We start from the raw sequence: 13,536 nt of genomic DNA, 5'->3' as shown, positions 1-13,536 counted from the left end.
CATGTCAAGGTTACAGGGATGTGGAAATAGTGAACATGACAACTTCCTGGAGAGATGGCCTGGCATTCTGTGCCATCATACATCGATATCATCCTCATCTAATGTTTGTTTCTTTCATATTTCATTTTATTTTTTCATTTTTAATTTGATATATTACTTTAAAAATGGATTAGTTAATTTCTTTCAAACTTGTTTTATTTTATCTCAATTGTAGAAATTTTGATTCATTGAAGAAGGAAGATATATATGGGAATAATAAACTGGTAATGAGAATTTATTCTGTCATATTTATTTCTAATTAATATGTATATTTTAAATGCTTGCAGATGTTTTAATTATGAATAACTATTTAATAATTAGTTTATTGCAAATTTTCTTAACTTGTATTATCTTATTCTCAGTTTTACATTAAAACTTTTATAACTGTTACATTGATTTGATAAAAAAGGCTTTTACAGTTGGTGAAAAACTGGGGATATCGCCATTTCTGGAAGCTGAAGATATGGTGAACTTGACAGTTCCCGATCGCCTGTCAATAATAACTTATGTCTCACAGTACTACAATGTTTTTGGCAAACAAAAACGTTAGATGCGTATTTTATGTAGCATCTCAGTAGCATTGAGTTTTGTTACATATATTCATTATGCATAAATTTTTAAAAATTGTTAAACATTCAAATCTATCAAGTATGAATTTAAAAAATGTGTTATATACTAAATTTTCTGTAATATGTTTATTAGGTTGGGACTCATTGTTGATTGTTTGTTTTATTTATTCGCCAATATCTAATATTAAACCAATTAATAATAATAATATAATATAATATAATAGGTTATTATTACAATAATGAAATTAATAATAATTAACCAATAATCAACTGTTAATTCATTTAAATGTTGTAACAGCAGCAGTTCTGAGCAGCACACCAGCAACAAACACCACCTCAATTGTCAAGAGACCTGCCAGTGAGAGCACTGAGAATGATGAATCAACAAAGAAACCAAAGTCTGCAGTGATGGTAAGTTTCAGTAAATTATTATCTACAGAATTTGTTCATTTTCATAAATTTCCTTATTTTTTCATTCTTATTTGCTTATGATTTTTCTTGCGGTTTACGCTTTTGTTTGTTTGTAAAAATTTATTTTACTGTAAAAATCGTTTGAAATAATTTTCAGAATGGCAACCAGAAGTTGACTAGATTGAACAGCATATCGGAGGACAACACTTGCGCGATCTGTCGTGAAAAAGTTTACTTGCTCGAGAGGCACGTTGACAAAGAAAAGTTGTACCACCGTTCTTGTTTTAGGAACCAGCAGAAATCTGTTTTCAATGCAAAGCACAATGAGTTTGAAAACTTTGAAAGTAATAAATTGAAAAACGCTTCACGAGATAGCAATAGTCTCGTCACTGAGATGAAATGTAACGCAAAAGAGGCCTGGAAAGATGTTAGCACCGCTAGCAACGTTCACGAACCTTTTACGCTGGTAGAAACCCAACCTCCATCATCATCATCGTCGTCATCATCTCCTAACCCTCCTCCTTCTCATTCTCTCTCCACGCAGAATTCAGATCTTGCAACAACAACACTACCTTTGAGTTTGAAAGTTAGTTCCTCTGAGAACATGCAAGATAAAAAGGAACATCATACTGATTGTCGTCATCCAAGCAATAATGTTGTTGTTGATAACGATGGTTTAAAAAATGAAGGATGCCCAAGCAGTAACTCTGCAAACAGCGAAGAAACTATTGACAATAAAAAAAATGAATCGTTCGTAGCTAGATCAAAGTTCGTTATTAACAACAAAAGCAAGTTGATAAATGTCGATGACAAGTCAAACAACAACAAAGTGGCTGATCTATCAGCTGGTGACGACAAACCCCTTGCTACAGCTCACACAGCATTTGAAGATGTAAAATTCAGCAAGTTGTTTGAGTGCACTACGGAGCTCAGAAATGAAAACAACTCCAAAACAGTCAGCAATCGCAACAGTACTAAAGAAAATAAACCAGTAACTAGAGAATCTTCCACCGACAATCAACGTTTTAAAGTTTTTCATTCAAATCTGAAACCTTTAAAATCAGTTGCTGGCAACAGCAGAAACAGTTTGAGTTTTTACAACACTGAGATAAATATTAAAGACCATCAGGATTATGAAGGTAACCTCAAAAGATCAGCGACATCTTGTGCGTCTGATACAATGTTGGGTCGCAACAAGTTTGCAGCTAACACACCACCCATTTCACCTCACAAGTACAAATCAAACGACAACAAAAATGGACAGCCATTCAACCCGACAAACAGCACAAAGGTCCTGCCAACAAATTATAGTTACATAAGCGAAAGAGAGAGCCAATGTCTGAAAAGTATTGAAGCCATGTTGTCATGTGATTCACAAAGTGATTCAAATTCTACAACTACTTCGAGTGGGAGCAAGGTGACAGTTATAACCGTTGACAGCTTGTCAGATGTGCACAAAGTTTTTAATTTTTGCAACGAGAAACATTTGAATTTCATTGGGAATGAGGACGCCAAGCTGAACAAGAATGAACAAACTCGAAAGGACAGTTCTGATGACAACATCTCATCACTGAAAGGCTCTTCAAATGGGTTGAAAATCTTAAGGAAGGCTCTGACAGAAAATTACAATGGAGGTTCTTGGGAAAGTGAAATTAAAATTGTTTGTACTAGTTCAGTAGAGTTGGACACTACGAAAAACAAAGAAGTTGTAATTGACGAAAACTGGCTGACCAATGTTTCAATGAGCAAGTCTTTATCAAAAAAATCAATTTCGACAAATGGTACATCAAACCCAAGTTCTACATTCATTAACAAGTCTCCGAAACTATCAACCAAGCATACGGAGAAGAGTAACGTGAAAGAGAAATGCTTCATTAACTCACAGAAATCACACGGGGGTTATGGTGACTCACCTAATTTGAATCCAGCTAAAGTAGTCACATGGCCCCAACCCAGTCCACGGTCGTTTCAGTTCACATCGCATACGTCTGCCAGCAAGAAGGGTAATGATCTAAACGAACCAGCAAAAACTTCAAAACATAGCAATCATCCACATTCTCCTGCTGCTGCTGATCATTCGTCCCAAATAAAATCGCGTCCGACTACTTGCAATGATAACCAGCAGACAAATGTTGTTCACAGTGGGAGTGATTATAAATGTTCAGTCCTCGTTCACAATGATGATCCTTCTTATAGCGATGTTTATGGCGAAAGTTTGAAGAGTAACGACTTCAACATGCCAGATATGGAAAATATGCAAAGTAATTTTAACATGTACGACGAAAAAAAATTTTCAAACCCCGTTGACTGCAATCTAAGAAGACTGAAGAACAATGCAATTAAATGTGATCAGCCGAAGCTAGAAGAAAAGCAATTTGGTGTTGTTCTTCCACACGGCTCCAAGCCAAAACTCCAACCTAAGCCATCAAAAAAATCATATATACACGATGTGCATGAAATAGCGCCAGATGACGAGTCAGAAATTAAAATTTCAAGCGGTAACAAACCTTACACGCAAAACAACCTATACACCAAACTGAATGTCGAACAGCCTCAATCTCAACACGAAACAAACGAGTATGCACTTTATCAATCAATCAAGAAATGTATTAAAAATTTACAGTTTCCTAATGAGATACAAGATAACATGGAAAATGATCGACTACCGACAATGATGCACCCAAAAAAATCGAGTCTGCCTAACTCGTCACCCACTCGGTCCCACTCCGACTTGAAATCCCCCCCTGCAAAGAACTCAACGAATCCTCCCGTCAAACCACCGCGGCTCAGCCTGTCACGAAAACAACTCCTGACAACTTCATTTACGTCAATTGCAGAAAGTGAATATCAAGTCTTGAATGAACCTTCTGAAGAAGCTCCACCGACATATTGCAGCGTACCAGCACCTCTCCACCCTGCTGTCACATCAAGAATTGTCATCAAACCGGATTTCGCGCAGACCAAATTCTTGGATGTTGTCACATCCACACTATCTTTCACCACCATAGAAACTGAAGCTCCATCAAGACCAATTCCACCACGTCTGACAAACCAGGTGCAACTGGAATTCTCATCATCTCACCCCCTCTCTCCTCATCGTTCTCTCTCTCCTTTTTCTCATCATCATCATCATCCTCTACCTCCTCCTCCCCGACCATCTGAACCTCCGAGAAGAAAAATAGTTCCTCCGAAGCCCATGAAATTTGAGTCGATGGATTTCAGTGTGTTTGAAGATGCAGAGGATGGGTATGAATTATCAAAAGTTGGTTTGCATTGTTACGTTGGGATAATGATACAAAACTTTTTTGAGAACTAATTTCAATTCTTTAAAACTTCCGGTTTCAGCATACCTTAGTTACTTAAGTAATTAATATCTAACATTATAAAAATTAATTATTATAGAAAGAAGTTTAAATGAATATATAAAACAATGTCGTTCTCATTATTGTTGCAATCATCGTTATTATCAGTTGTTGTACCGTTACTGCAATTTTCACTTTATGTCATTTGAAAGGTGAGACTTGATAAAAATTTTTTAAAAACTTTTCTCTGGTCGGCCATGTAGCATTTATTTCTTATGAAATTTTTGCTGCTAAATAAAATTTCGTTTCGTTTCGCTACATAATTGGTGAATAATAATTTTCGTGTGTACGCACACCAACGCACTCAGATAGCTGAGATAGCTGAGCAGGAGATCTTACAGAATTTGCAGCAGATTGACAAAAAGTTGAAAACTTTGGAGACTCTAGGCAGGGAACTGGAGAACTTGATCAGAAGAGGTTATTACTCTCTCTCTCTCTCTCTCTCTCTCTCTCTCTCTCTTTCTCTTTCTTTCTCTCTCTCTCTCTCTCTCTCTCTCTCTCTCTTTTTCTTTCTAATGTTGGGCAAAGTTATATTCTTTTAACTGTAAATACAAATCTAATTCGTGGCTGAAAAAATATTTTAAAATGAAATACAATTTTTATATTTTAACGTTATTTGATGTTAACTAATTATTAAACAAATGAAAAAATAGAATAATGTAAAATAATAAATGGTCAAAATACTTATTTATAACTAGTTAGCGACAGAATACGAACACATAGTTAACGTACGTATCTCTATTTATCCGCAGATGAGAACACTGTGAATGAGGACAATCATATGCAGAGGTGGTTTGACTTGATCGACCAGAGGAATGTTCTCGTCAGAGATGAAACTGATCTCATGTACAAGTTGGTTCTACATCTCTTGCTTTCACTCTCCATCTCTTTTATCTCTTTTGCTCTTTCTCTCTCTTTCTCTCTCTCTCTCTCTCTCTCTCTCTCTCTCTCATTTTCCGAGTTTCATTTACCCGTTTTTTTTACCCGTTTCACATTTTCGCCTTCTGTTTTTTGTGTATGTCTCTTTTTGCGAATGTTGTATGGTGCCAATTTGCAGTAAGTGTGTTTTTTTTCATGGGTTTATGTGTGAGATGCCTGCAGTGGCGTCACTAGGGTTGGTGTCACCCGGTGCTGTAACTCATGGTGTCACCCCTCTCATGACACCCCATAGACATACAGCATTTTTAGCAAAATTTATAAACACGAACAAGTTAAATGTGCTCGGCCGCGGCGCTTAATAATTCGGACGTCGAATTTGAATGGTATAAACGTCGAATACAAAAATGATTTGAACGAAAAAAAATTTTATTCATAATACATTTCTGGGCGCTGGGCAGGTTAGGCTGAATTAATGATAAGAATAATTTCATGGAGGGACATAAAAACATATACAGTGATATTTTGGTGTCACCCCCTGTAAGGGTGTCACCCGGTGCGGTCCGCACCCCCCGNACCCCCCTAGTGACGCCACTGGATGCCTGCATTCCTGTTTATGTGTGTGTGTGTGTGTGTGTGTGTACGTGTATATGGCGACCTAACCACAACCACAGGTACAAACAACTTCAGTTGGAAAGAGATCAAGCCAACACGGATGCTGAGTTGAGAGCACTAATGTGTATTCCTGGTTGACTGGCTTACTTTATTATTATGTCATAATTATAATATAATAATAATATTAAATTATTTTATTTAATTATTGTGTTTTATTATTATTGCTGGCATTTTGTGAACTCGCATTTTAAAAATGTTAAAATTTTTAAATAATTGTACTTTTGACAGAACTATCTGTAATAAAGCTCTACTTTTGTTTGAAGAGTTGAGATAATGTTTCTTAATTTGGTCTGAAAAATTATTTTGAATAATTTTCAAGTTTATTGATGACGGTTATTAAATATTTTATTTAGTGAATAGTTGGGAACATGGATATGTTTGGGAATTTTAAAATCTGACAACGTATTCTACTGTAATAGAGAAACACCGTTGTCAAAAAAAATGCTCAACCACTTCTTATAGTTAAAAATATCTACGCCTGTTTGATTAATTTTTGAGAAATATATTTAAAACTATCTTTAAAATAATAATTTTAATTCACTTTTATCCCCACAAATGAAGAATATCGCAAGACAGCAGGCGAGAAAAAGTTGGAAGATTATTTGCTGAGTAAGCTGGTGGACTTAGTTAGTCTCAGGAGCAATATAGTTGATAATATCGAAGATGACAGAATAAGGTTCTTATCATCATTATTATTATTAATTATAATAATTATTATTATTTGTTATTAATTTTTTATTTAAATAATTGTTTTATCTTCCTGTTTCTTATTCACATTCGTTTTTTCAATGTTGCTAAAAAGTGGTCATATTTTAGTTAAAAATATTCCTACACTTCTGTCATGTTAATAGTGATACATTGCTTGCTCGGTGTAGTCTAACTAATTTTGTAATTCAATTCTACTGAAGATATTCGATATATTTGCATTGATATATCATTGATATCTGTATCATAGACTACACTACACCGACCAAACAATGTATCGCAATTGATCCATCATTGATATCTGCATCATTTCATATCGGTAACTAATTGATATATCCTAGATAGTATCAATTGATATCATATAATTGATATAATATTACATTGTCGATTAAGTTTATTTTTCATTAAATTAATTTTTATCTCACAAAAGTCTCACTTTTGAAATATTTTTTCCAAATTTTCCACCACCACTACCAGATACATCAAAGAAGATGAAGCTTTAAGAAGGACAAAGGAGATTTCATTAGGTAGATGATGTCATTTTCAGGCATTTAATCATGAGTTTTGTCTTCCACACACAGCCTACATAATTTATATATGATCTATACATGTAACATGTATATATGTACTGTTGTACAATAGTACATATATATGATATGTAACGGTATATGTCTGGCTCTGCGATTGCAATGTGACTGATGGGTTGTTTCACGTGTATTTATATGCACTGTGTGTTTGCTGTTAATGATGCTTCTGGAAAGAAAATTGTAATAAATTAACAAACAAACACACATACAAGCAAACAAACACATAAACAAACAAACAAACAAACGAACAAACAAATAACTGAATAAAAACACGTATCCTATATATATAATTTGGCTGACATGATATTGTGTTGTTATAATTGCTATTTTATTAAACCATCCATTTCAGAAAAGAATAACCACAATAAAGAATTAAAAAAGAGAAAAAGTTTTTTCAAGCGCTGAAAAGTCGAAGTCATCGTATCTCTCTCTCTATTTCTCTCTCTCTCTATCTCTCTCTATATATATATATATACATATATATATATATATATATTGTTTGTTAATATGATCTAATATTTTTATTACAATGTCAAACCATTACGCTTATATTATATTATATTTCAGTATATATTCCAGTATACATTTAATCTTGCAGTGTATTTTAGCTACAATTCAATTCAACGTTTGAAGCATGAAAGCGTTTTTTCAGACGTTATATATTTTATGATATCGTTTATAATCTGCCTTCTCGTTACAATTCGTAATTATTTTAAAATATTCTTTGAGGAGTTTTATCGACTAGAAGTGTTTATTTAAAACTATATAAACGTCGAAGTGTCGTCAAAACCAGAGACATTGATTTACATTTTTGTTGAGTTTTCGTCATAAAATGATTCGATTACATCTATCTTAATGTATAGGCGGTTTTTACATGTTAATGTTTATTCAAACTGACGTACGTTTTGTATGTTTGTTTTTGTGTGTGTGTGTGTGAATATTCTTGTATGTTTTGTATGTACGTGACCATTCGTTTGTTTGAATTTATCTTGCATATTGTTTTACCTGCAATCTATATTTATCATATAACTATTTTGATTATTTATTTAATATTACTTGATTTAATTATCAGAGTGCCTTTTCTTCGAGCCAAATATTGATCATTTAAATTGATAAGGAACATTTATAATTGTTATTTGTTTTACGTTAATGCTTTTGAATGTCGTTCATCCTGTTATATAGTAAAGCCACATTAAAATACGGGTTGAGTATGTGCTAATTATATTTATAAAACTTTTCAAATTAATTTATCCATATTTGAGATTATGTTTTTGACTTCGTAAATTATAAGGAGATGATGACGAAGATGATGATGAAAAAGATGGTGATGAAGAAGATGATGATGACGAACAATTAGTTATCAACATATTCAGTTCATCTTCATTGGTGATTATGTTTTGTATTATGATGATGAAATAAAAAATGGTGAAATTAATAATAATAATAATATAAATGGTGATAATGATGATGAATATGGAGGTGGTGGTTAATTGATATAAATTTGAAGTTTTAAAATTTAATAAAGAGATAAGGATTATTCATTATATTACCATCAGAAAATTTGTTACATAGTTCTGTTACATATAGACGGTGATCAATTGACGGAACATGTCCAGCGTTTAAACATCAATTCAAGTTTTTTTTCATTATAAATCGTCTAAGTTTAAAGAGTAAAAGTTGTTGATGTACGTACGTGCATGCCTAAGTTGGTTCTCCTTCGTACCGTGTTTGTGGATTGTAAAAGTTTTCAAGAGTTATAAAGTCGAGAAACATTTCGTACTTTTTTGGTGCCTGTTTTAAATGTTCTTTCTTGTAGATTTTTAGAGCTGATTGTATATTCCGTCCCCTTTTACATATGATTTTTATTATTTTTTAAAATTGTTTTTTTTTAATTTATTAATTTACAAGGTTTGGTTAATTTTTAAAACTTCCAACTCCTTCATAATGATCATAGAATATTTCTGCAACTTAATTTCAAAGAATAAAAATATGCTACATTCCAGAAACTTCTTAACGTTTATTCATTGCTACAAAATTTGGATAATGAAGGAAGTGTAAAACAAAGGAACATATGGAATGTTAAAATTAAAATAAACGTTTTTTCGTTAATTTGAATTGATACTATATCCTAATTCATGATACTATATCCTAATCCCATCACCTTTAAGAGATATGACGCATTATTTCAATAGAGTAAAGATACATTTGTACATATACCAGTGTAATGTAATGTTATTTTTAAGTTATTCACATGACAAACACGATTTGTTAATTATATTCAAGAACTTATTTTCTTGTTTTTTTTTTCCAAGCCTGTTTACGCAGCTGCTTCGATGAATAAATTTTACTTCATTTACATATATTCTTTCATTTATTCATCCATTAATTAATTCATTCATCAAATCATGCATTCATTCATTTATCAATTCATGCATTCATTCATTTTTTCCATTTCTCAATCTTTTTTCAGTCTTTCGACTGATAATTCCGTCTGAACATATCACCATTCGTCCATTCATACTCCCGCAAAAATGCACAGAAACACACATCACACATTTACACACACACAAACACACATTTACACACACACAAACACACATTTACACCAACACACACACAAATTTACACCCACACAAACACACATTTACAGGCCCACAAACCGACACAGACCATCAAGAAGAACCAGCAACCCATCTACCAGCCAATCAAATTACGGCACGTAGGAAGCACACGGAGCGCAAGTACACCCGTTGAATCTCTCCAGACGAACATACATCTTACTTCTTCTTTCATCATTTCCAACTTTACAAATTAGTTCGATGTTCTTTTCATCCTGTTTCACTCCTGTACAACATGAACATTGGTTCTTTACTGAACCTTTCCATGCCAAACTCGGTTGCAACATGTTCACTGTGTTCAAATTTTGATCTGCATTCACGTATTGACGAACGTATAAATGGAACTTCAAATGAATAGATGAATGAATGAAGTTGCCGATGATGTATCATAGTTGAATGTATTTGCGTAACGAATAAAATTTAAATTTTAGTTAATTATTATTTTTAATTTGATGTTTGATTGAATAGCTGAGTAACCGTCGTAAGTTCTGACGTTCGGAATGTTGAGATTGTCACAAGCGCCACTGCAGTACGTGTAGTTGACCTGTACAATAATATATTTTAGACGCATGCGTTATTCACGTTTTTAATAGATGAATGGCAAAATGGTCGTCACTATTTCTAAAAGAAGAGTTTTTACGAAAAGTTTCAGACTAAAACTAATAAAAAAAATAATTTTGCTTAAGCTTCACTCATATCCACATAAAATTTTATTAATATTTAAATTAATATTTGAGTTAAATATTTAAACTGGATTTTAAAATGTCTAGCAACCGTTGCTTGCGACTGACAGATCTCACCCTTAGACCTTCCACGAACGGTAAGCAACTTCAACTGACTCATTAGGTTGCATGCTGGTAGGACTCGCGATGGTTCTACTCGTGTGATTGTTTAACGAATTCATTCAGAAATAATTATCAACAAAGGTCCTGTACACATTTTTCTTTATTTACTTCTTTAGTTTCTAGTTATTATTGTTATCGCTAGAAACGATCAAAATAATGGTATCTGGTTGCTTGATAAATGACTAGCAACACATCGCACGATTGCCTAGTTACAGATAATTTTATGTTTGATAAAAAATGTAAAAAAATTTCCAAACTGCGTCAACTTGAACTTACGGAAGACGTCATGGATCGGTAGGCACTTACAACAAACTCCTGTCACATTCGTCATCCTGATCTCATTCTTTAAATTATTTTAAACAATGGCAAATACAATTTTTACATATAACCAGATATTTTTTATTAGACACAGAATACCTATAAAAACTATTTACATAGGTAATAAGGTATGAATAAATAACTATCTCACATATAACTAATTTTTTTCTATTTCGAAATCATGTGAAGAATCTATTTTACAACCCATTGAAATTGAACTACAGAATCTCATGCAAACATGACACGTATTATAATATAAAATATAACATAACGACGCATTGTAAGATGAACTGGATGAACATAATAAACAAGATGAACCAGATGAACATGAACCAACACTTTTGCATTGACACTTGTTTGTTTCGTTGATGTTTACCAAACTTCCATTGACACACAGTTTAGTCATGCACGGACGAGATGGATGAGGCCAAGACAATCCTGTGTTCTGTCGAGATGTTCGTTCGTTCATTTATTTGTTCGATTGTTCATACATTTGTTCGATTGTTCATACATTTGTTCGTTTGTTCATACACTCGTTTGTTTGCTCGTTCGTTCATACTTTTATTAGGTCGTACATTGATTTGTTAGTTTATTAATTTTTTTTGTTCAATGGTTTTTCACTCCTTATATGTTCATATATTTGTTCGTTCAAACTTTGCCATACTAACCTTGCATTCAAACGTTCCATCCGTCTGACACACGCTGAAAATTTTTTATAACAATTTGCAATGTTTCTGAAATTTCACAGTTTAAATTTCAAAATGCCAATAAAAATAAAATATAATTGTGGTAATAATAAGTGCTATTACTACTACTACTGCTGCTGCTGCTGCTGCTGCTGCTGCTGCTGCAAAGAGTAGTAATAAATGATTACCAATAAAATTTTCATAAACCAAAACGCAGCCAACCATATCCTGCAGGATGAGACATGCACAGCCACACCGACATATATCTCATCGTTCCAGTACACCTGTTTGTTTGTTTGTTTGTTGTCACCGCAACTTTAAATATGACCTTTTTTACGCATATCAAGCTTTTTAAATGTTTATAAATTTTAATTTGGTTTCAAATTTTGTTTTTTTGTTTTAAAATCCAGAAACTCATGTAACGTTAAATAATGTTATCAATGTTAGATGATTGTTACAATCCATATCAATCAATCAATCAATCAATCAATCAATCAATCAATCAATCAATCAATCAATCAATCAATCAATCAATCAATCAATCAATCAATCAATCAATCAATCAACCAACCAACCAACCAACCAACCAACCAACCAACCAACCAACCAACCAACCAACCAACCAACCAACCAACCAACCAACCAACCAACCAACCAACCAACCAACCAACCAATCAATCAATCAATCAACTGATGACCGACCGACCAAACCTCACCTCTTCCTCTGGAGACGAGGCCAGCCAAGTATTGTTACCATCCTTCTCGATCCATCCCACTGGTACACTCAAAGCCACACTATGAGGAACAACATCGGAGAAATCTTCAAAGAAAGCTTTGGCAAATGTGCAGTACCTTTTGTAGGCTGTTGTTTTAAATGTCTGAGAAGTTTCAGATGTGAATGAAGTTTTTTGTTTTGTTGACGTTTTTGTTGTTGTGGACGAACTGACCGGGCGCTTCTCAGGAGTAGAGGCAACATTAGAAAGTTGGACCGCTTCTGTAGACGTCGTCTCAAACGTTTCGTAAATATTTTCAGTTGAAAGGGGCTGAATGGAGTAGTCGTAGCCTTCAATATTTGGCTCTGTTGCTTCCGTGAAGTATTCAACATTTGTTGGCTCTTCAGTTTCAAGCTCGATTATGTTCACTGGATGTCTTGTTCTGCCGGATGGTTGCTTGTTGGTGGTGGTCATCGTTTGTTGCGAGGTTGTGTTTGTTTGTTTAGTTGTCGGCTTTGTAGCTACTTCAGAGGCTGCATGAAGTGTGGATGATACTTTAGTTGGCGTGGCAGTGGTAGCTGCACGATATTTTTATTTCACTAATTTATTTTAAGAGCCAAATGGACATACAATGAATTAGGCAGTGATAGAAAATAAAGTAACATTCATAACTACCTGACGCAAGACAGGCTTCCAGGAAGAGATCTTTGATGTTAACTTCTTCATATTTCGTCGGAGTGAACAACAATTTTAGCTTAGAAACTTGCTCTACTTGAAGATTTTCAAAATTAAAAGTGGACCATTGTTCATTGTTTGCCAACATGACCTTCTGCATCAATGGAAAATAATATAATCATGGTATTGTACGCACGCAATTGTCTACACTAAAACGTTGAACGGCTCGTTAATTACTAACAGTTTTCTCCGAAAATGTATTCGTAGCAGCATCCAACAGCACAAGCTTAACTTTAAGAACATATCTGGCTTTGAGACTCAAGAGGATTGGCCTGAATGTATCAAGCGCATTCGATCTCGTTATTATGACGATGTTATCAGGCGATGAAAAAGTGTTGTTGGATTGTAGGAGGCTGTCTTCAGCTGAATCACCATTTTCCGTGCTGATGTTCAACTG

At 33.8% G+C, this 13,536-nt stretch overlaps 1 protein-coding gene across 1 annotated transcript; it reads left to right on the top strand.

Moving 5' to 3' along the window:
- Positions 1-2: 2 nt before the first annotated feature.
- Positions 3-526, top strand: HELRODRAFT_147555 (hypothetical protein; the record flags this gene model as incomplete). The annotated part of the gene is made up of 3 exons (XM_009012920.1): positions 3-103; positions 215-263; positions 449-526. Coding segments are annotated over 3 exons (228 nt in total), but the record flags the coding sequence as incomplete, so codon positions are not given.
- Between the last annotated feature and the right edge of the window lie 13,010 nt (positions 527-13,536).

Source organism: Helobdella robusta (assembly GCF_000326865.2).
Source record: "Helobdella robusta unplaced genomic scaffold HELROscaffold_11, whole genome shotgun sequence".
NCBI classification, from domain to species: domain Eukaryota; kingdom Metazoa; phylum Annelida; class Clitellata; order Rhynchobdellida; family Glossiphoniidae; genus Helobdella; species Helobdella robusta.
Note: the sequence above shows the minus strand (reverse complement) of the source record. Positions and strands in the feature narration are given on the sequence as shown.